Source organism: Manis javanica, chromosome 6 (assembly GCF_040802235.1).
Source record: "Manis javanica isolate MJ-LG chromosome 6, MJ_LKY, whole genome shotgun sequence".
In the NCBI taxonomy this organism is placed as follows: Eukaryota; Metazoa; Chordata; class Mammalia; order Pholidota; family Manidae; genus Manis; species Manis javanica.
In genome coordinates, this window is record NC_133161.1 from 114200745 (window position 1) to 114226202 (window position 25458).

At 38.3% G+C, this 25458-nt stretch overlaps 1 protein-coding gene across 2 annotated transcripts in view; it reads right to left on the reverse strand.

Annotated features, from left to right (window-relative positions):
* Positions 1–25458, reverse strand: part of CUL5 (cullin 5) — a 132411-nt gene that overhangs the window by 99667 nt on the left and 7286 nt on the right. For both annotated transcript variants that reach the window (XM_037020275.2, XM_037020265.2), the window contains exon 2: positions 6566–6675. In XM_037020275.2, coding sequence (XP_036876170.1) covers positions 6566–6675 — 110 coding nt within the window. The remainder of the gene's footprint in view (positions 1–6565; positions 6676–25458) is intronic.

Genomic DNA, 25458 nt, shown 5'->3' on the forward strand with positions numbered 1-25458 from the left:
TGAAATTGGGTCCAGGTACCCGAATGGAGTTATACTACTATTACTGCTGTGTATAACAGTGTTATTGTTATATATATATATATATATATATATATATATATATATGCACACACACACACATATGTAGGAAAACACACCCTTGCAAAATGTTTGTTTTCAGTTGCCAAATTTTAGAGTAGTTTTTTATGCAGGAACAGATAATTAATACTCATGGATATAACAAAGAAGGTAAGGAGACAGAGGACTATTGTAATCATTCAGGGAAGAGAGTGGGAAAAATGACAGCTGAGATGGAAAGAAGTTCAATTCAAGAAATAATTTAATAGAAATCTATGAAACCTAGTAATCAATTGGATATGCAGGAATAAAAAAATGGCTGCCAAATTTTTGGTTTAAGACATGCACAACAGATTTATTTTTTTCATTCTAAATTTGGAGTGGTTATGGAACTTAAGAGATTAGATAGGCATATACAGAGAACAATAGGCCATGAATCTTAAAGTTCAACTTAGAAGAATAATCTGGACTGTTTATGTAGGTATGAAAACTTGGTTAAAAGAATAAGAAAATAAAGAAACTGGAGGAAACCAACATTTAAGGAGCACACTAGGATGAGTCAGCCAAGATGACTGAGATGAGGCACATGAGATAAGAGACAAACCAGGAAAAAGTGGTATCAAAAACCAACTGAGAAATAAGAAAAATATCTCTTAAAAATTTATAGTAAAGATACATTTTCTTAAAATAAGGTCTCATCAAGTGCCAAATGATTTCCCTCATTTGTGGAGTATAACAATGAAGCAAAACTGAAGGAACAAAATGGCAGCAGAATCAGAGACTCCAAGAATGAACTAGTGGTTACCAAAGGGGAGGGGTGTGGGAGGGCGGCTGGGGAGGGAGGGAGAAGGGGATTGAGGGGTATTATGTTTAGTACACATGGTGTGGGGTATCATGGGGAGGACAGTGTAGCACAGAGAAGGCACATAGTGGATCTGTGGCGTCTTGCTGCACTGATGGACAGTGACTGCATTGGGGTATGGGTGGGGACTTGATAACATGGGTAAATGTAGTAACCACATTGTTTTTTCATGTGAAACCTTCATAAGAGTGTATATCAATCATACCTTAATAAAAAATTACAAGAAAAAAAAGGTCTCATGAGTTGAAAATAATTTATATTTAATTCTCGCATCAATTTAATGAACCAGAGTCAAACCAAACAACTTGTATCTAGAACAGAGGTTCTCAGCTGAGGAAGGTAATGTCTCCTCAGAAGGACATTTGGGAAGGTATAAAAGCAATTTTTGGCTCATAATGAGGGATGGTGAAGAGAGTACACATGGAGTGTCCACTACTAGAGTATATAAGGGTGAAGGCCAGAGATGATAAACATCTGGCAAATGCGGGGCAATCTTTTAAAACTACCTAAAATGCCATAACACTCCTGAGAAACAATAATATAGATTATGAAAAAAGGGGGATCAAATACTGTAGTTTGCTCTCAGTACATTATTTTAGTACCATAAATTTATAGATATAAATAACCTAAATGTTATTAATTAATATGGTGAAATAGGCTAAAATTTGGAAGGCTTTGCAATTTTGTAGGTCTTGCAATTTTGATGATGCATAATAATGCACACAGGAATCCTTTAACCTGAAAGGCCTACATATTGAGCTTCCTTGAATAACTGCAAGAAGAGCAAGGATTTTTAAAAACTAACTGTAGGGAGTACAAAGTTATCGACCATTTTTGTTTAGAAGTATACTTTAAGCAGGGAACACCATTACACTACGCTTCTTTTCTCAGTCAGGAGTACACAGCAAATAAGCATTATTCTAGATGACAAATCTATTATCCACACAAATGGCAAAAAAGTAAAAAACATTCATAAAAGTTTAATAAAATATTTAAGAAAAAATATATATACATGAATGCTATAAAGTTTCAAAATGTCTTCAAGCTGTTTCTTATTGGCCTCCAATTTCTCAAAAGACAGACTCATGGGTATCAGTAGATTAATATTATGTAACAAGTTCTACATTATTTAAAGAAATCAGACTATTTTCTTAGGTGATAATGAGAAAAAATGAGCACAACAACTTAATATGTATAGATTATTTACTCACACATCTACAATTCATTGATACAATATTTCACTAGTGCACTGTGGGGTAAATGGCAGAATTTCCAAAATCTCCCACCTGGCCTTAGTCCATTTACGTATCAGTAGGTGTTTAGCACTGCAGAGCCTCCTGTCAATCTGGGGTAAGGGGTGAAGAGAAGACGGCCATTCTCTTCTCTCATCCCCTCCCTTCCTGGTACATAACTGTACCTTCCAAACCTAATTGATCTGGCATCTACCAGTCACCAAGGACCCCCCATGGAGCTCCTCCTGGAAGGGGCAGACAGGAAGCAGAGAATACGAGCTGCAGCTGGAGACAGATGGTGTCCAGCCTGGCTAGGGACTATAAGAAACAAAAGCCTTTCTCCCAACCTACCCTTTCCCTTGACTTACTTTGGTTTCACCAGTTTCATAGGGGACTCGCCTGGGCCAGGAACACCCTTTCCCCTGGAGCTACAGGCACCACAAAAAAATTATAGCAGGTTTGAGACTACTATCCTTAGGAAGACATGCTTGCAAGGTTGGCCCCTTGGCTGGCATCTGGGAACTTGGATTTGGGGAGGGTTCTCACCATCTCCTGATAAGGACGCTCACTGTTACTAAACCATTTATATAAACAATCTGATTTATGCTGAACACTTGCTTTTCATCTAGGAGTTGGGAATTTTGGTTCATGTCAGGCATAGGCATGACATGTGACTACAGGACCAGATGCCAGTAAAAACCCTAGGGAATGAGTCTTTAATGAGCTTCCCTGGTTAATAGCATTGTACATGTCACAATTAGTTGCTGGAGGAATTAAATGTATCCTGTGTGACTCCACTGATACAGAATGCTTGGAAACTTGCATCTGGTTTTCCCCAGGCTTTGCAACATGCAGCTTTGTTGTATTTTGCTTTGTATCCTGCACTGTAAATCAGAGCCATGAATACAACTATATGCTGAGCCTTATGGTTCTTAGCAATCACTGAACCTAGGGGTGATCTTGAGACTGACACAGCTGGCGTCAGAAGTGGGATTCACCAGAACAACCAAGTAACTTAAACACTGTAAAAGCACTCTTAGGGAAAAGGGAAGGATAAACTGGTAGGATGATGAACTCTTGCTGCATGGGTGGCTATGAAATCATACACAGTATTAAACAGCAGCTGAATTGCTACCTATTGTGAGAAGAGTTACCTATGAAATTTGAAGATGACAGATCTAACCCCAGGAGAGTTGGCTTGCTTGCTGGCTGCTTTTGGCCATGTTGACTAAAATGGGAGGAGAAAAAAAGCACAGCCTGGATGACACCTTTGGTTTTTGTTCTTACTTCCAAGTGAGAACAGAAAACTCTGAAAGATTCTAAAAATTAAGCTTTGGGTGAACCAAAATTGTTACACATTTGTGTTGTTCTCTCCCTCAGGCATAAGGAAACAAAAGTTATATCAAATCCCAAAGCTGGAGAACACTTCAGATAAAACATGAAAGAAAATTGTGGGGATGAAGGTGGCAGGGAGAGGAAACCATTCTAGCTATTTCTTCAGCCTAACCACTGTTGCTACAGCAGTCCATCCATGCCCCTTGCATTCAAGTCAGGATCTCCCAATAACTGTAATATTAGTATTATAAATGCTGAATTTACTGCTGGAGTTGAACAAATTAAAAATGAAGAAAAAGGACCAGCAGAGGTTCAAAAGATGACTGTCTATTTTGTGGCTCTTGCATCTGGAAGTATGATTTTTAAAAAAGTAAAATATTATATGCTTGTACTTTCATAAATGCTATAGGGATCACATCAATCAGGAAAAGCTTCAAAATAAAAGTTAGTGGGATACAAATTCCTTGCTTTTTTCTGCTGGTGAGAGGATTGGAATTTAAGCTGAGTACTGGAAACAGAATAAACCTCCATAACGGTATTTACTACTATTTTTACTTACTAATGTCTCTGAGAAAAGGGAGACAACATGAAAACAAAGGAATTCTCCAGCAGAAATATACTTTTGGAGTTTTAAAAAGCAGCTTTTAGACGCCACTGAGTTCTTATAAAATCAGATGTCTGGCACTTACAGGATAATGACTTTCCAGCCTGAGTGGATCAAACTGGTAAGATTTTTTTAAAAAATGGCTTAGAAAAGTCTTGCTTGTCATGTAACTATCTGGTCTACAGTATCTTGGCTTTGCTGCTGAAGAAAAACTGCTGGTGTTTTCAGAATCCTAAATTCACAGATCCCAATTGACAGAATCTGACTCTAAGTTGAAACATGATACTGTCTATTGGGCTGTTTCAACCTTAACACCAGGTGTGCTGAACTAAAGCAAACTGAAAACATCATGGATTCTGGCTGGACCATCTGAATCACTTGCAGACACACACAGAAAAGGGCTTATTCTCTGATGGGGCCATGTGAAGTCAAGCTACTGACTGGCTCTATTTACCTGACTCCGAGAAGACTAAATGCATTCCTAACTTGTGGCTAATGTCAAAAGCTCCAAGTTGGGAGACGACACTCTACCTAACCTTACAGATTGGATACCTGACTCTCCAACTCAGGGATGTCTCACTGCTATGCACTTGTGTTGTTTTCTGAATTAGTTGCACTTTTCAACAATGGATTAATAATAGTCTTATTCTATTCCACCCCCCTTCTTCTCACACTGCTTGTACACACACTTCAGTGCAATTTGGTTATTAAATGCAACTATCTCTAGAAAAGATAAACTCTTTTCTAGGCTGCTCACTAGATAATAAAACAAAAGCGTGGAGTAACTTAAATCTATTTTGAAAATTTCTGAAAATTGAGGATTTCATCCACAGCAATTCCTAAAAATGATATATCTTCTATAAAAATGTCTTTCAGTAAAAGTGCTTTTGTTCCTCTTACATGTCTGGATGACTGGGAAAAAATGAAGTTTTCATTACTGAATGGTAAACAATGATTTTGTAAGGGAGAAAAAAACAAAACTCAGCACCTGGGGAGGCATAGGGAGAGGAGGACAACATTAATGAATTTTGTTTTTCAGAACTATTCTTGAGAGCTTTCCCCTCTTCCTAAAGGAAAACTTCTGGTGTGAGCTTTCCATGCTACTGTGAATACTTTAAATTCAAACTGACTGCTGAGCTTCCAGTTACACCCAACAGTGTTCTGAGACAACAGGGAACAGCCTCAGCTCCTACACTTTCCCCAACAGAGCACCTCTAAATGTCATCCACACCAATGAGGCTAAAGAATTGGGGTCATGGATAAACAAAATTATTTGGAACTAACTGCCTTTAGGCAAGTCCATCTGAAAAAGGCTGGAACTGAATTAACTGTATTGGACTGGGAACTCTAGAGCAAAAGGCCCCATGGGAAGAGGACACACTGGGGGCCTTGTTAACCTATACTATCTAGCTAGCTAATGTGTGTCTTGCTTGGTGTACCCTAAGAACTGTAAACTCTGTTTCCAGGGGTACCACATGTGCCCTCTGAGACTGTACTTCCTTGTGTATACTCTGAATACCATGACACTGCTTCAACTCTGGAAGGCTTTAAGGTCTGCTTCAACTTATGAGCCAGAGTTGTGTTATGCTTGAATTGATAATGTGAAAAAGGTTCATACAGAAACTAAAGAAGCCACTTAGTTTTCTAAGATAAGCCTCATGGTTGATGGGATTTATCTTAACTAACTAAACCTAGGACCTCTATAAAGCATACTGAGATCAATACTACTACAGATTGTTCTTGACTTGCTGCATGGGGTCCTACTAATAACAATTTTGCTTTAAAAACAATGTAGCCAAAGGCCAAGATTTAACATAGAAGACATGAGACTGTATTCCTTAAAAAAGCCTGCTTGGCCTTGGCTGGCATCTGAGAACTTGAGCAGAATTAGAACAGTTTTCTACACTAATATAAAACTTTCCTAAAATGATAAGAACAGTTCACTGTACCTAAACTGTGTGTACAAACAAAATGGTTCACACTGAACATCCGCTCTCTGAGAGTCTGGAATTTTGGTCCCTGCCAGGCAGATGTTACCTGTATGACCACCCACAAATAAAAATACTGGGTACTGAGTCTCCAATGAGCTTCCTTGGACGACAACACATCACATGTTGCCAATCTTGTTGCTGGGGAGATAAAATGTGTCCTACATGATCCCACTGGAAGAATACTCTTGGAAGCCTATGTCTGTTTTTCAAGAGACTTTAAGCCTTGTACATTTCCTTTCACTGATTTTATTTATTATCTTTTTCCTGTAATAAACCACAGCTTTGAGTATGACTGTATGTTTAGTCCTATGAGTCCTCCTAGCAAATCACTGAACCTAGGTGCTCCTGGGGACCCCCAACACAATTTGAAATAATTTTAAACAGGTAAAATCCAATCTAGAGTCAACATTCCATTTGGATTTAGAAATGCATCATAAAAATGTTCTTTATGTTAGCAAAAATTTAGAATTAATGGATTACTTACGAAAACAGATCAAACCACTGCTGTTTTGTAACAGATTCCTGGCGTAAAAGCTTCAAAACAATTGGACGCATGAAATCCCATTTGTCTTCAAACTGAAGAGAACCTTTATTCTTAAAAAAAAAAAAAAAAAAAAAGAAAGTTTAATTTAAATGCAGTTAAATCAAAAGTGTCCATTATTTTTTTCTCTTAAGAGCTAGCTAGAAAAATGCAAGATCTGAAATTTAAAAGAATTACTTTTACATAATGGACTCACTATAAACTTAATCTGGTATCAAGGAATCATACAAAAGACAAAATTAATTTTATAAAAATATAGTGAAGATTAAAAATGGTGGAACAGGAAGGCAAGATGGAAACCTCCTCCAAAAAAAACATAAAAAAGGAAAATACAGCAAGTGCAACTAGACCTGAAAATGACCTGAAGACTGCAGAACACACCCCCCTACACCTGGGCAAGAGAAGACCACACAGAGAAGGGTGAGGCGACAAAGCCAAGATGGAGTGGGAGCCAAGCCCTTCCCCTACACCAGCCTACAGGAGGGAGAAAGGAACAGAGCAGGGAGGAGGTAGGAGCCCAGGAGTGCTCACACCTGGCTCTGAAGATCTGCTCTGGGAGCATGAGCCCACATTACACTGGGTTCTGGTGATCATCTGGGCTGGACACCAGGGACAGGCAGAACACTCTGGAAGGCTGAGACTCCAGCCAGTGTGGATGGCAGGCATGCTCCACCAGTCCTGAGACCCAAAGCAGAGGTGGCAGTTTGAAAGACTTGCCAGCAGTGGGAGGGGTACCAGAGGTGACCAGGGTTGGATGGAACACTCTCCTCAGGAGAAAGGGCAGGTGGAGGATACCTCTCCTGCCCTTCCTTGGCCCAACAGATTGGAAATTCTTGGGAGTCCCAGACGCTCCATCCCCCTTGCTGGCAACGCAGCCCTAAGGCACCTCCCTGTGTGCTGCTGGGAACCACACAACTTGGCCCAGCAGGAATATCAGATTTGCTGCCTTGCAGAGGTAGAGGGAGACTCTCCCAGCTTGCTTGTCTCCATTTTACCCCAACCTTGGAAGCCTATGTCTGTTTTTCAAGAGACTTTAAACCTTGTACATTTCCTTTCACTGACTTTATTTTGTATCTTTTTCCTGTAATAAACTGCAGCTTTGAGTATGACTGTACGTTTAGTCCTATGAGTCCTCCTAGCAAATCACTGAACCTAGGTGCTCCTGGGAACCCCCAACACAATTTGAAATAATTTTAAACAGAGAGGAGCCTGGAAGAGCCAGTCCCAAGAGCTCCTTCCCTCCTACAGATGTCCAAACCTGCTGCTGCCCATCTGGCAGGGGCACATTGGCCCACTGACACTATTAACACTGAAGCCCCTCCATTGCTGCAGGGCAGGCAGAGGATGGTCCCGCCCACAGCAAGCTCAACAGAGATTCCTGTGCTGAACACAAAGGCAGGAGCTCAAGCAAATGGCCCACCCACTTAAACCACTACAGAAGCCAGAAATAAAGGCACCCCTGACACACCCATCCACAGCACACCAACTGGGGACCCTGCAAAATAGAACCAGGCATGAGAGTGTACAGAATCTTGAGCTGCTGGGCACCACAGTACACCTTCTTCATAAAGCTATTATTCTTTAGACCAGAAAGCATAACAGAGACATCTAATAAAAAGGAAGCACAGAATCCCTGAAAAATTAGCAGGCAGAGGAATTTGATCCAAACAAAACTACAAGACAGAACCCCAGAAAGAGGGCTAAATGAAACAGAGATCACCAATCTTCTTGATAAAGATTTCAAAATAAAAGTTGTAAACACGCTCATGGATTTACAGAAAAGTATTCAAGATCTCAAGGAGGACTTCAACACAGAGATAGAAAATCTGAAAAAGAGCTACTCAGAGTGAAGAACATAGTATCTGCAATAGAGGGATTTAAAAGCAGATGAGATCATATAGAGGAGATGATAAATGAAATTAGAGAACAGGCAAACAAAGATGCTGAGGAACAGAGAAAAAAGGATCTCTAGGAATGAAGAATAGGAGCTATGTGACCAATCCAAACAACAATATTCACATAATAGGGGAACGAAAAGGAAAAGGGATAGAAAGACAAAAGGACAGAAAGTCCCTTTAAGGAAATAATTATTGAAAACTTCCCCAATCTGAGGAAGGAAACAGACACTCAGGTCATGGAAGCACAGAGATCCCCTAACAAAAGGAACCCCAACAAGATAACACCAACACATATAATAATTAAAACAATAAAGATAAAGGATAAAGAAAGTGTGCTGAAAGCAGCCAAAGAGAGAAAAAAAAATTACTTATAAAGGAAATCCCATCAGGCTATCACCAGACTTTTCAACAGAAACTCTCCAGGCCAGAAGGGAGTGGTATGATATATTTAATGTACTGAAACAGAAGGACCTCTAATCAAGAATCCTCTACTCAGTGAGATTATCATTTAAATTTGAAGTAGGTATTAAACAATTTCTGGATAAAAGCTGAAGGAATTCACTACAACTAAGTCCATTTTCCAGGATATGTTATAGGGATTGCTATGGATGGAAATGACCCTAAGGATAATAGCTTTCACCAGTGAAAATATGCCCACATAAAGGTAGTAGACCAACTAATTACCAAGCAAGTCCATAATGAAAACAAAAAAGAAGCAAAATCAACTATACACAAAATCAGTCAAGGGATACAAAAAAGTGCATATTATGACATCTAATAAGAAAAATGTGGAGGAAGAAGACGAAGGAAAAAAAAGTACCTTTAGACTGTGTTTGAAATAGAGTAATCAGCAATTTAACACATCTATGTTTGAACCTTTGGTAACCACACTAAAGCCTACAATAAATACACAAAACAAAAATAAATTTATAAAAAGAGAAATCCAATTTAAAACTAAAGGAAACCATCAATAACAAGAGAAGAATATAAGAGAGGAAGAAAGGAGCAGAGAGGAGATATAAAAAACAGCAAAAAGCAACTAATAAAACGGCAATAAGTACGTATCTATCAATAATCACCTTAAGTGCAAATGACTGAATACACCAATCAAATGACACAGAGTGGCAGAATGGATAAGGAATCAAGACCCACGTATATGCTGCCTACAGGAGACTCATTTCAGACACAAAGACATAGACAAACTAAAAGTGAAGGGACAGAAAAAGATATTTCATGCAAACAATATGGAGAAAAAAGGAGTAATAGTACTTGTATCAAGACAAAATAATTTCAAAAAAAAGTAACAAGAGAGAAAGAAGGACATTACATAATGACAAAGGGATCAGTCCAACAAGAGGATATAACCATTATAAATATCTACGCACTCAACACAGGAGCACCTAAATATGTAAAACAAATACTAACAGAATTAAAGGGGGAAACAGATTGCAACACACTCATTTTAGGAGACTTTAACACACCACTCACATCAAAAGACAGATCAACCAGACAGAAAATAAATAAGGAAACAGAGAAACTGAACAATACATTAGATCAAATGGACTTAACAGATATCTACAGAACACTCCTCCCAAAAGCACAGGATACACTTTCTTCTCAAGTATACATGGAATGTTTCCAGAATAGATCACATACTAGGCCACAAAAAGGGCTTCAACAAATTCAAAAAGATTGAAATTGCATCAACCAGCTTCTCAGACCACAGAGGTATGAAACTAGAAATAAATTACACAAAGAAAACAAAAAAGCCTACAAACACAAGGAGGCTTAACAACATGCTCCTAAATAATCAATGGATTAATGAACAAATTAAAACAGAAATTTAGCAATACATGCAAGACAAATGAAAATAAAAGCATGACAGCCCAAATCTGTTGGATGTGGCAAAGAGGAAAGTACCTAGCAATACAGGTTTACCTCAAGAAACAAGAACAATCCCCCAAAATTCTAAAATTACAATTAAAGATATTGGAAAAAAAGAAGAAAAAAGTAAATTCAAAGTCAGAAAAAGGAAGCACATAATAAAGATCAGAACAGAAATAAATTAGAGAAGACTAAAACAACAGAAAGAATCAATTAAACCAGGAGCTGGTGCTTTGAGAAAATAAACACTATAGATAAATGCCTAGCCAAATTTATCAAGAAAAAAAGAGAGTGTACACACATAAACAGAATCACAAACGAAGAAGGAATAATCCCAATGGATACCCCAGGAATACAAAGGATTATTAGAGAATACTATAAAAATTATATGCCAATTAATTGGACACCCTAGAAGAAATGGACAACTTTCTAGAAACACACAACCTTCCAAGACTGACCCAGGAGTAAACAGAAAATTTGAACAGACCAACTACCAGCAATGACACTGAACTGGTAATCAAAAAACTCCCAAAAAACAAAACTCCATGTACAGATGGCTTCACAGCCAAATTTTACGAAATGTTTAAAGAAGAGCTAGTATACATCCTTCTGAAAATATTCCAAAAAAGTAGAAGAGGGAATATTTCCAAACTCATTCTATGAGGCCAGCATCACTCTAATACCAAAACTAGACAGACACTACAAAAAACAAATTATAGACCAGTATCCCTGATGAACACAGATGCAAAAATCTTCAACAAGATATTAGCAAACCAAATTAAAAAATACATCAAAAAGATCATCATGACCAAGTGGGATTTATTCCAGGGATGCAAGAATGGTACAATGCTTGTAAATCAATGAGTATGATACATCATATCAACAAATAGATAGATGAAAACCACATGCTCATCTCAATAGATGCTGAAAACGCATTTGACAAAATTCAACATCCATTCATGATAAAAACTAAACAAAATGGGTACAGACGGTATGTACCTCCACATAATAAAGGCCATATACAACAAACCCACAGCCAATATTGTACTTAATAGTGAAAAGCTGAAAGCTTTTCCTATAAGATCGGTAACAAGACAAGGATGCTCATTCTTACCACATTCTTTCAACATAGTATTGGAGGTCCTAGCCACAGCAGTTAGAGAATGCCGAGATAAAAGTCATCCAAATTGGCAAGGAAGAAGTTAAATTCTCACTATTTGCAGATAACATGATATTATACAGAGAAAACCCTGAAGAATCCACCAAAAAAAACCTACTAGAACCAATAACAATTCAGCAAAGTTGAAGGATACAAAATTAATACACAGAAATCTGTTGCACTCCTATATGCTAACAACAAACTGGAAGAAAGAGAAATGAGGAAAAGACCTCCATTTATAATTGCATCAAAAACAATAAAAATACCTAAGAATAAACCTAACCACGGAGATGAAAGACCTATACTCTAAAAACTGTAAGACACTCATGAGAGAAATTAAAGACACTAAAAAATGGAAATATATCCTGTGCTCATGGATAGGAAGTATTAATGTCAAAATGACCATCCTGCCCAAAGCAGTTTACATATTTAATGCAATCCCTATCAAAATACTAACAACATTCTTCAATGAACTAGAACACATAGTTCTAAAACTCTCATGGAACCACAAAAGACCCTAAATAGCCAAAGCAATGCTGAGAAGGAAGAACAAAGCTGGAGGGCTTACACTCCCTGACTTCAAGCTTTACTACAAAGCTACAGTAATCAAAACAATTTGGTACTGGCACAAGAACAGACCCACAGATCAATGGAACAGAATAGAGAGCACAGATATAAACCCACACACATGTGGTCAATTGATATATGATAAAGGAGCCATAAATATACAATGGGAAAAGAAAGCCTGTTCAACACATGGTGTTGGCAAAACTGGATGGCTACATGGAAGAAAATGAAACTGGACTATTTTCTAAACTCATACACAAAAGTAAACTTGAAATGGATCAGAGGTCTGAATGTAAGTAATGAAACCATAAGCCTCTTAGAAGAAAATGCTGGCAAAGATCTCTTGAATTTAAGCATGAGCAATTTTTTCCTGGACACATCTCCTCGGGCAAGGGAAACAAAATAAAAAATCAACAAGTGGGACTACATCAAATGAAAAGCTTCTGTATAGTAGAGGACACCATCAGTAGAACAAAAAGGCATGCTACAGTATGGGAGAACATATTTGTAAGTGATTTATCTGATAAGGGGTTAACATCCAAACAGATAAAGAACTCACATGCCTCAACACCCAAAAAACAAATAACCCAATTAAAAAATGGGCAGAGGTCTTCTTACAGCACTAAACTATGTTTTCTACCTTTATCTTGCATCTACCTACCACTTCAGCATTTTATTAAAAATAAAAATAATAATAATAATAGGAGAAATGTGGGATCAACATATAAATCAAGTATAAAAATCAAATGAATATTCATATTTGACCTGATGGTTTATAGGTCATATTGCATGATCAAAACCGAAAGTTTCTGTGATGACTGCCCTTGTACTGTTCACCATGTAAGAATTTATTCACTCTGTAAGAATTCGTTCACCATGTAAGAACTTGTTCGTTATGCTTCAGAAGATTGGAGACTGACGAGAATTAGGCTTGAGATGGATTAATGATTGTACATTGAGCATTGACCCCCCTATACTGAATTTTATTGTTGTTAACAACCATTTGATCAATAAATATGAGAGATGCCCTTTAAAAAAAAAAAAAAAAAAAAAAAAATGGGCAGAGGACCTGAACAGATACTTCTCCAAAGAAATTCGAGTGGCTAACAGGCATATGAATAGATGCTCCACGTTGCTAATCATTACGGAAATGCAAATCAAAACCACAATGAGATGTCACCTCATACCAGTTAGAATGGCCAATATCGAAAAGACAAGAAACAACAAATGCTGGTGAAGATGGGAAGAAAGGGGAACCTTCCTACGCTGTTGGTGGGCATGTAAATTGGTTCAACTGCTTTGGAAAGCAATAGGGAGGTTCTGCAAAAACTAAAAATAGAAGAAATACCACTTGACCCAGTAATTCCACTCCTAGGAATTTACCCAAAGAAAACAAGATCCCTGATTCAAAAAGACACATGCATCCCTATGTTTATTGCTGCACTATTTGCAATAGCCAAGGTATGGAAGCAACCTAAGTGTCCATCAGTAGATGAATGGATAAAGAGGTGGTACATATACACAATGGAATATTATTCAGCCTTAAAAAGAAAAGAAATCCTACCATTTGCAACAACATGGCTGGACCTAGAGTGTATTATGTTCAGTGAAATAAGCCAGGTGGAAAAAGACAAATACCAAATGGTTTCACTCAATTGTGGAGTATAAAAACAAAACAAATCTGAAGCAATAAAACAGCAGTGGATGCACAGACACTAAGGGACTAGTGGTTACCAAAGAGCAGGGGTAGGGGAGGGGTTGGAATGGGTGTATGGGGAGGCAGAAAGAGATTAAGGGGCACTATAATTTGCAGTCACAATAGAGGTAGGTCACAGGGAAGGCAGGACAGCATGGAGAAGACAATTAATGAATCTACAACATCTTACTACTCAGACAGACAGTGACTGCAAGAGTAGGTGAGGACTTGACAATACTGGTGAATGTTGAAAACACTGTGGTGTTTATGTGAAACCATCATAAGATTGTATATCAATGACACCTTAATTTAAAAAATCTAATGACCAGTAACCATATGAAATGGACCCCCATCATAATTAATCATCAGGGTAATACATATTAAAACCACAATGAAATGTAACTACATACCACCAAAATGGCTGCAATAGAAAAGAATGACAATACCAAGTGTTGTAGAGAATTTAGAGAAACCAGAACTCACATCCTTCTGGTAAAAGTGTAAATTGGCACACCTATTTTAGAAAACTATTTATCTCTGAAAGCTAAACATAAACATATACATACTATATGATGCAGCAATTTCACTCCTAGCTATACTTCCAACTGAGCTGCATGCATATGTCTACCAAAAGACTTGTATATAAAAAGTACACAGCATCTGTATTCTCAAGAGTAAAAAACTGGAAATAACCCCAATGTCTGTAAAGAATGGATAAATGTGCAATATTCATAACAATGGAATATTTTATAGAAACAAAAATTTAACATATAATTAATACAGATGAATCTCACAGACATAACATTGAACAAGGAAGTCACAAGGGTGCATACTATGTTATAAATAGGCAAAAACACATCTACAGTTCTTAGAACAATGATTACATTGGGAAGGGGGCTGCAAATGAGAGATAAAATTGAGGCATGGGGGAGGAGCCAAGATGGCAGCATGAGTAGAGCAGCAGAAATCTCCCAAAACCATATATATTTTTGAAAATACAACAAAGACAACTATCCCTAAAAGAGAGACCAGAAGATACAGGATAATAGCCAGGCAACATCTACACATGCAAGAAACCAGCGCCTCATGAAGGGGGTAAGATACAAGCCGCGGCTGGGTTGCGCCCCTCAGCCCAGCTCCCAGATGGAGGAGAGGAGTTGGAGCAGGGAGGGAGAGGGAGCCCAGGACTACTAAACACCCAGCCCTAGCCATCCCCACCAGGAGCGCACACACACAGTGCATGGTGTGCTGGATACTAGGGAAAAAGAACATGAAAAACCTGCAAGCAGATCCCTGCAGCTGGTGGCCCTGAGACAAAAGAAAAGTAAGAGAACCTTTGAAACTCTTAAAGGGACAGAGACCTCACAGCTGGACAGAAGCACCGCAGGACACTCAGCCCAGCAGCTGGGAATCCCGGGAACACCAGGCGCCCTAACCCCCTGGGCGGTAGTGCAGCTCAGACACCCCTAATGGCAATAAACAGCCTCCTGCCCATTTCCCCTGTGGCAAGGCTCTGCCATAGTAGGGCAGCAGCCTGAGAGTGGCCACGCCCACAGGAACCGCAGACTTACTCCACAGCAGCTGGGCAAGAATCATAGACCCTGTCTGTGCACAGCTGCCAGCACAAGCTAAGGGTCGCTGTTCTCCCAGGAGAGGAAGGCCACAAACTAGCAAGAAGGGACGTTCTCCAAGCCAACACACATGCCAGCTTCCCACAACTACCTCGATCACCATGAAAAGGCAGAAGAATTTGATCCAGACCAAAATCACAGAGACAACCTCTGAGAAGGAGCTTGGAGAGATAGATCTAATCAATCTTCCTGAAAAAGAATTCAAAATAAAGGTCATAACCATGCTGATGGAGCTGCAGAGAAAAGTACAAGAGCTAATGGACAAAGTAGGGAGGGAGACTACAGAAATAAAACAATCTCTGGAAGGTTTTAAAAGCAGAATGGATGAGATCCAGGAGGCCATTGATGGAATAGAAACCACAGAACAGGAATGCATAGATGCTGACACAGAGAGAGATAAAAGGATCTCCAGGAATGAAACAATATTAAGAGAACTGTATGACCAATCCAAAAGGAAAAATATCTGCATTATAGGGGTACCAGAAGAAGAAGAGACAGAAAAAGGGAAAGAAACTGTCTTTGAAGAAATAACTGCTGAAAAGTTCCCCAAACTGGGGGAGGAAATAATCGTACAGACCACGGAAGTACACAGAACTCCCAACCAAAGGGACCCAAGGAGGAGAACACCAAGACACATAATAATTAAAATGGCAAAGATCAAGGACAAGGACAGAGTTTTAAAGGCAGCTAGAGAGAGGAAAAAGGTCACCTACAAAGGAAAACCCATCAGGCTATCATCAGACTTCTCAACAGAAACCTTACAGGCCAGAAGAGAATGGCGTGATATATTTAATGCAATGAAACAGAAGGGCCTTGAACCAAGAATACTGTATCCAGCACGATTATCAAATCCCAGACAAGCAAAACTTGAGGGAATTTGCCTCCCATAAACCACCTCTACAGGGTATTTTAGAGGAACTGCTCTAGATAGGAGTACTCCTAAGGCTAAACAGAAGTCACCAGAGAAAATAAAATAACAGCAAAGAAAGCAGACCAAATAAATACTAACTAAAGGCAAAAAATAAAATCACCTACCCACAAAAGCAGTTAAAGGAAACAAAAAAGAGCACAGAATAAAACACCCAACATATAAAGAATGGAGGAAGAGGAATAAGAAGTGAGAGAAATCACCAGACAGTGTTTATAATAGCTCAATAAGCAAGTATAGTAAGACAGAAAGATACTGAAGAAGCTAACCTTGAACCTTTGGTAACCACGAATCTAAAGTCTGCAATGGCAATAAGTAGATATCTTTCAATAATCACCCTAAATGTAAATGGACTGAGTGCACCAATCAAAAGTCACAGAGTAATAGAATGGATAAAAAAGCAAGACCCATCTATATGCTGCTTACAAGAAACTCCTCTCAAACCCAAAGACATGCACAGACGAAAAGTCAAGGGATGGAAAAAGATATTCCATGCAAACAACAGGGAGAAAAAAAGCAGGTGTTGCAGTACTAGTATCAGACAAAATAGACTTCAAAACAAAGAAAGTAACAAGAGATAAAGAACGACATTACATAATGATAAAGGGGTCAGTCCAACAAGAGGCTATAACCATTATAAACACATATGTACCCAACACAGGAGCACCAGCATATGTGAAACAAATAGTAACAGAACTAAAGGAGGAAAGAGAATGCAATACACTCATTTTAGGAGACTTCAACACACCACTCACTCCAAAGGATAGATCAACCAGACAGAAAATAAGTAAGGACACAGAGGCACTGAACAACACACTAGAACAGATGGACCTAACAGACATCTATAGAACTCTATACCCAAAAGCAATAGAATACACATTCTTCTCAATTGCACATCGAACATTCTCCAGAATAGACCACATACTAGGCCACAAAAAGAGCCTCAGTAAATTCAAAAAGACTGAAATTCTACCAACCAACTTTTCAGACCACAAAGGTATAAAACTAGAACTAAATTGTACAAAGAAAGCAAAAAGGCCCACAAACACATGGAGGCTTAACAACATGCTTCTAAATAATTAATGTATCAATGACCAAAGTCAAATAGAGACCAAGCAATATATGGAAACAAATGACAACAACAACACAAAGCCCAAACTTCTGTGGAACGCAGCGAAAGCAGTCTTAAGAGGAAACTATATACCAATCCAGGCATATTTAAAGAAGGAAGAACAATCCCAAATGAATAGTCTAACATCACAATTACTGAAATTGGAAAAATAAGAACAAATGAGGCCTAAAGTCAGCAGAAGGAGGGACATAATAAAGATCAGAGAAGAAATAAATATAATTGAGAAGAATAAACCAATAGCAAAAATCAATGAAACCAAAAGCTGGTTCTTTGAGAAAATAAGCAAAATAGATAAGCCTCTAGTCAGACTTACTTACCAAGAGAAAAAGAGAATCACCACACATCAACAGAATCAGAAACAAGAAAGGAAACATCATGACAGACACCACAGAAATACAAAGAATTATTAGAGAATACTATGAAAATCTATATGCTAACAAGCTGGAAAACCTAGAAGAAATGGACAACTTCCTAGAAAAATACAACCTTCCAAGAATGACCAAGGAAGAAACACAAAATCTAAACAAACCAATTACCAGCAAAGAAACTGAATTGGCAATCAAAATACTACCCAGAAACAAAACCCCCAGGCCAGATGGATTTACCTTGGAATTTTATCAGATATACAGAGAAGACATAATACCCATTCTCCTTAAAGTTTTCCAAAAAATAGAAGAGGAGGGCATAGTCTCAAACTTATTCTACGAGCCAACATCACCCTAATACCAAAACCAGGCAAAGACCCCACCAAAAAAGAAAATTACAAACCAATATCCCTGATGAACATAGATGCAAAAATACTCAACAAAATAAAGACTCCACTCCAAAATTACTAGAACTGATATCAGAATACAGCAAAGTTGCAGGATACAAAATTAACACACAAAAGTCTGTGGCTTTCTTATAGACTAACAATGAACTAATAGAAAGAGAAATCAGGAAAACAATTCCATTCACAATTGCATCAAAAAGAATAAAATACCTAGGAATAAACCTGACCAAGGAAGTGAAAGACCTATACCCTGAAAACTGTAAGACATTTTTAAGAGAAATTAAAGAGGACACTAACAAATGGAAACCCATTCCATGCTCTTGGCTACGAAGAATTAATATCGTCAAAATGGCCATCCTGCACAAAGCAATATACAGATTTGATGCAATCCCTATCAAATCACCAACAACATTCTTCAAAGAACTGGAACAAATAGTTCAAAATTCATATGGAACCACCTAAGACCCCGAATCCTGAGATGGAAATCCTGAGAAGCCAAAGCAGTCCTGAGTAGGAAAAATAAAGTGGGGGAGATCTCACTCCCCAACTTTAAGATCTACTACAAAGCCACAGTAATCAAGACAATTTGGTACTGGCACAAGAACAGAGCCACAGACCAGTGGAACAGAACAGAGTCTTCAGACATTAACCCAAACACATATGGTCAATTAATATATGATAAAGGAGCCATGGACATATAATGGGGAAATGACAGTCTCTTCAACAGATGGTGCTGACAAAACTGTACAGCTACATGTAAGAGAATGACACTGGATCACTGTCTAACCCCATACACAAAAGTAAATTCAAAATGGATGAAAGACCTGAATGTAAGTCATGAAACCATAAAAGTCTTAGAAAAAAACACAGGCAAAAATCTCTTGGACATAAACATGAGCGACTTCTTCATGAACATATCTCCCTGGGCAAGAGAAACAAAAGCAAAAATGAAGAAGTGGGACCATATCAAACTGAAAAGCTTCTGTACAGCAAAGATACCATCAACAGAACAAAAAAGGTACCCTACAGTATGGGAAAATATATTCATAAATCACAGATCCAATAAAGGCTTGACATCCAAAATATATAAAGAGCCCATGCACCTCAACAAACAAAAAGCAAATAATCCAATTAAAAAATGGGCAGAGGAGCTGAACAGACAGTTCTCCAAAGAAGAAATTCAGATGGCCAACAGACACATGAAAAGATGCTCCACATCGCTAGTCTTCAGAGAAATGCAAATTAAAACCACAATGAGATATCACCTCACACCAGGAAGGATCACCACCATCCAAAAACAAACAACAAATGTTGGCGAGGTTGTGGAGAAAGGGGAACCCTCCTACACTGCTGGTGGGAATGAAAATTAGTTCAACCATTGTGGAAAGCAGTATGGAGGTTCCTCAAAAAGCTCAAAATAGAAATACCATTTGACCCAGGAATTCTACTTATAGGAATTTACCCTAAGAATGCAGCACTCCAGTTTGAAAAAGACAAGTGCACTCCTATGTTTATCGCAGTACTATTTATAATAGCCAAGAAATGGAAGCAACCTAAGTGTCCCTCAGTAGATGAATGGAAAAAGAAGATGTGGTACATATACACAATGGAATATTATTCAGCCATAAGAAAACAAATCCTACAATTTGCAACAACATGAATGGAGTTAGAGGGTGTTAGCTCAGTGAAATAAGCCAAGTGGAGAAAGACAAGTACCAAATGATTTCACTCATATGTGGAATATAAGAACAAAGAAAAACTGAAGGAACAAAACAGCAGCAGTATCACAGAACCCAAGAATGGACTAACAGTTACCAAAGGGAAAGGGACTGGGGAGGATGGGTGGGAAGGGAGGTGTAAGGGCAGGGGAAAAAAAAGGGGGCATTGCGATTAGCATGTATAATGTGGGGAGGGCATGGGGAGGTCTGTGCAACACAGACACGCAGTAATTCTACAGCATTTTACTACACTGATGGACAGTGACTGTAATGGGATGTGTGGGTGGGACTTGGTGAAGTGGGGAGACTAGTAAACATAGTGTTCATGTAATTGTAGATTAATGATAACAAAATAATAAAAAAATGAGGCATGGGATAGGGGGCTTTGGGGAGTACTGTTAATCTATTTCTAGAACTGGTTGCTGATCAGACAGGTATGTTTCCCTTATGAAAAATGCAAACAACTATACATTTATGATTTGTATGCATTTGTGTACACAGGTTCTAGTTCAATAAAGTTTACTTCAAAATTTTCATGATAGTATTACTCACTTAAATCTGAATACTGTTATGAGTATTTATTAGTAAATCTATCTTCTAATTGGTATAGAATTCTGAGCTTGAATTTACAGCTAGTTTTATATCAATGTATGTATGAATGTTATAATAGCTTCCTTCTTTCCTCCATCCAGAGTAATTAAATCCTTCCTGAGTAGTTCAGTCCAAAAGTCAGATTTCTCACTGTTACAGAGGGAGGTTACATATATGAAAAGGGAAAGGGATAGAACTGCATTTATTGGAACTGAGGTGTTTCTTGGGTTTCAATAACACAGATACAGAAATAACTACAGGTGTGTGTGTGTGTGTCCACCCCAGTAACAATTAGCATACCCAGCATCTAGATCTTCATTTCTCAATACCATATTCCAAAAAAGGGCTTCTCAGAGAAAAGGATAATTCCAAGGTTGGGGCAGAAATGATCCTCAAACTCCTTTTGGTGACAGAAAGTAAGAAAATATTCCATCTAAGCAAAATTAATGGTAGTAACAGATTATAACATTAAATAATAATTTGGCTGTGGGGAGAAGAGTAGCCAGTGCCTACTGATGTGATTGTATTAAACTTCTAGAAAGACTGTCTATAAATTCACTGAAGGAAAAACTGAAATGGAGTCTAACAGGAAGTTACTCCAACAGTCCACATGAGCAACAAATGAAGAAACCCTAAACTAAGGCAATGGAATAGAAAGGAAGGTGCTAATGGTAAGATGTTCAAGAAGCCACTTAACAACCGTTTGATGAATAAATTACTTAGGCTCTCTGTGCTTCAGTTTCATCTATGTAAGATGGGCTTAACAAAGTATCTATTCGAAAGGATTTAATAATATACACAAAATGTTCAGAAAAGTGGTTGACATAACATAAGTATTGACTGTCATCATCATAACATTACTTCAACTTCTACAGTAACAGGATTTGGTGATAATTAGATGTGGGAATGAGAGAAAGAATGTTGAAAATGACTCAACAAAAACAGTGCAAGGCACTAAACTCTCAAATGACTGTATAGTTCCTTCCTTCACCAGTATTCCCCAATGTATTTCAAAATACAAAGGATACTAAATTCTAAAAATACAGATTAAAAGTTCAAAATTTTTCTTTAAAACAATATCAGATATAATCCCCACACACAACACTCTCTCTCTTTTTTTTTCTTTTTACGGGGGTAGGGTGTCCTAAACATGCTTGTTTTGCCTATTGGGTAATAATATGACATGGCTCTCAGATTTCTGGTTTGAGTGAATAGCTGGTGAAATCACTGACTATACAATAAATGCCAGGGGAGGAATGAATGCATTTGAGTGTTTTGGATGTATTGTCCAATAGAAGCAAATGTTGAAATTATAACCCTTGACCTTCATTTCTTTTTCCCTGTGCTCTCCTTCTTTCTTTATCTTAAATAAGAAAAGTTTATTTCCTAGTAAATTGCTTTTCACTTAGTTTTCCCCACAGGGCTGAGGTAAACAAAAAATTAGTGTCAAGTTTCTCAGAGATAACTAGGAGAAATAGGATGAAAACAGTAAGAGGAAAAAAAGTTGAAAGAAAAAGAAGTTAATAGAGGTTCACCTCCCTTTTCCTGCTTTAATCAGTATAAAGAAATCAGAATCTCTTAATATAACATGTTGTTTGCTCAGATCCAAATAAATGCATTCAGCTTTATCTGAAAAGTATCCCTAATGGAAGAATCAATTCTAAAATAGATTGATAGAAAAGTCTTACAATCTCTTTATTTGTAGCCATGGTGGTTTCCTTCAAAGAAAAGCAAACATGCATTAGGAAGATAAATTACAAAAGAAAAGTTTAATTTTTTGTAATGTGTTTGGGCTCCACGGAGGGTGTTACAGCCTAGTAATGAAAGATGCTATATAGATCTTTCTAAGATATATTATCACTTTTAAAAATCTGCACATCTATTAAAATTCTACAGTGTTTTTCCACCTACAATTCCATTTTATTTAATCCCAAGAAAAAGAGTAAATATATGATTGCTTGTATGCACATACAAAATTTGGTACCATGTTGAGGAGCCAAGATGGCAGTGTGAGTAGGGCAGCAGAAATCTCCTCCCAAAACCATATATATTTTTGAAAATACAACAAACGCAACTATGCCTAACAGAGAGACCAAAAGATACAGTACAACAGCCAGGCTACATCTACATCTGCAAGAACTCAGCATCTCACAAAGGGGGTAAGATACAAAGCCATGACCTGGCAGGACCTGAGCACTTCCCCTGACCCCAGCTCACCGGAGGGAGGAAAGGAGTCAGAGGGGGAGGGAGTGGAAGCACAAGACTGCTAAATAACCAGCCCTAGTAATCTGCACCAGGAGCACACACATTGCATAGTGTACTGAATATTAGAGAAACGGAAAAGTAAAATCGGCAAGTGGGTCCCCACAGCTGGATCCTGTGGGACAAAAGAAAAGCGAGTGATTTTTGAAAGTCTTAAAGGGACAGGGACTTAACAGTTGGATGGAATCGTCCTGGCACACTCCTAAGGAACTTCAGGCGCCCGAACCCCCTGGGTGGCAACGTGGCTTTGAAACCCCTCACGGTGATAAGCAGCCTGCCATTCGTTCCCCCTGGCTGGCGCTACCCCATCACAGCGGTGAAGCAGCCTGAGAGCAGCTCAGCCCACAGCCAGAGTCTCCTCCCAGCGCACAGCTAACCAGGACAGACCCAGAGGCTGTCGCCGGCACACAGCTGCCCCGCAGACAGAGGAAGCTGGGGCAAGGCGCAAAGAGGCGCCATTCTCACAGGGGAACACACCCCGTGCACCTGCCACTCCCCACACGGCTCTGGGATGCCCTGCCCACGGCAGCTCAGGAGATTAACCCAGAGGCTGCTCCTGGTGTGCAAGTAACCAACACAGGCAGCAGAGAAGGGCAAGGTGACCAGCAAGCAGGAAGGGACTTTGTTCTCCCAGCTGACACACATGCCACCTGCCTACGACTACCTCTTCTGCCATGAAAAGGCAGAAGAATCTGGTCCAGTCAAGAATCACCCAGACAACCCCCAAGAGAGGGCCTGGGGAGATAGATATAACCAATTTTCCTGAAAAAGAATTCAAAATAAAGGTCATAACCATGCTGATAGACCTGCAGAGAAATATGCAAGAGATAAGGGATGAAGTCCAGAGGGAGATTATAGAAATGAAACAATCTCTAGAAGGACTTAAGAGCAGACCGGATGAGGTGCAAGACACTGTTAATGGAATAAATTCAGAGAACAGGAATACAGAAAAGCTGAGGCAGAGAAAGATAAAAGGATCTCCAGGAATGAAAGAATATTAAGAGAACTGTGTGACCAATCCAAACGGAACAATATTAGCATTATAGGGGTACCAGAAGAAGAAGGAGAGAGAAAAAGGGATAGAAAGTGTCTTTGAAGAAATACTTGCTGACAACCTCCCCAAACTGGGGGAGGAAATAGTTGCTCAGACCATGGGAGCCCAAAATTTGGTACCATGTTAAAAAACAGGAATGCTTAAATAAACACATGAAAATAAACTAAAACAGAAAAGTCCATGGGGCTTGCAAAATGTTTTAAAAGTAACAAAATCATTTTTAAATTATTCACTTACTTTGCACCAAAATAATACAAATACTGACCAGCTGGTTTGCCCTGAAAATGTCCAGAAATCCCTATGTAACATATGGGACAAAACATACCCTAACAAATTGGAGGAGCAACATCATTACAGTATTTTATAATGATGTTGAATGTTGTACTTAAGAAGAAACAAAGAATGCAGTTATTATTGCTGTACATCTTCTTGCTACATATTCTTCATAACGACAAAAGTACAAGAAAAGTTAAGGTGAAAGGACAAGTTAAAAGCAAGACAAGAAATAACATCCAAACAATTAACTGAAGTTATTTTTTATTACCTGTATTCTTTCACACCCAGAACATTTAGGCTACAACACAAGGAGTTTAGTTGTTTTAAGATTTGTATTTGTTCCCTCTGAGAAATTTCTAGTCTATTGACTATGGGTTATATCCAAAGACGGCATTCTAATAACTTTAAATCCAATTTGTATATTTTAGGTCTTTCACGTGAATTATAAAGTTAGCTATTTGAATATGTGGGTTCCCATACTGTCTACTGAAGCACTATTGCTACAGATACGTGATTTTAAGACTACATTTGCAAGCCTCATTAACCAAAAAACCCACAAAACTGTAATATATATTTGAATACTGGTAATTCTCACTATGTTACAGCCATACTACCCTTTCTAAGGTGTTCCTCAAATATGACAAGCTCACCACTGCACTCAAGACCTTTGCCTAGATTGCAGATCATTCAGGTTTTACCATCAATGTCACCTCAGAGAGGCCTTCCCAAACCAACCTAAGAAAGAGCCCTTCCCCCATTCTTCTCTGGAGATCCAAAGCCAAGGTCTTGAGATGGTAGGGGAGTTGTTTTGACTGGCTATGAAATTGAAGAAAAATTTTAATTTAGACTAAATAGGACTTTTTTAAAAGACCAGAAAGCTATGGAATCTGCTGATATGTCATCAAGTGGCAGGGAAGGAAAATCCAACAGAACATAGCTGAAAGCAGCATTTAAAGAAAAAAATAAGATTATTTTCTGTTAAAATAACAAAGTAAAATAGTGCCCCCATCTTTTCTACACTCTTGATTATAATGTTTTCATCACTGCCCTCATTACCACAAAAACTACTCAATGTGTTTTTTATTTCTTTGGTGTCAGTATTTACACATTAGAATATAAGCTCCAAACACTAGAGACCTTGTCTGTCATATTCATGACTGTAACACTGACACTTAGAATAATATCCAGCAGAGAGTAAATGCTCACATATTATGCATAAACAAAATGATCAAATATCCTTGATGTACTCCACATATGACCAATGTTTG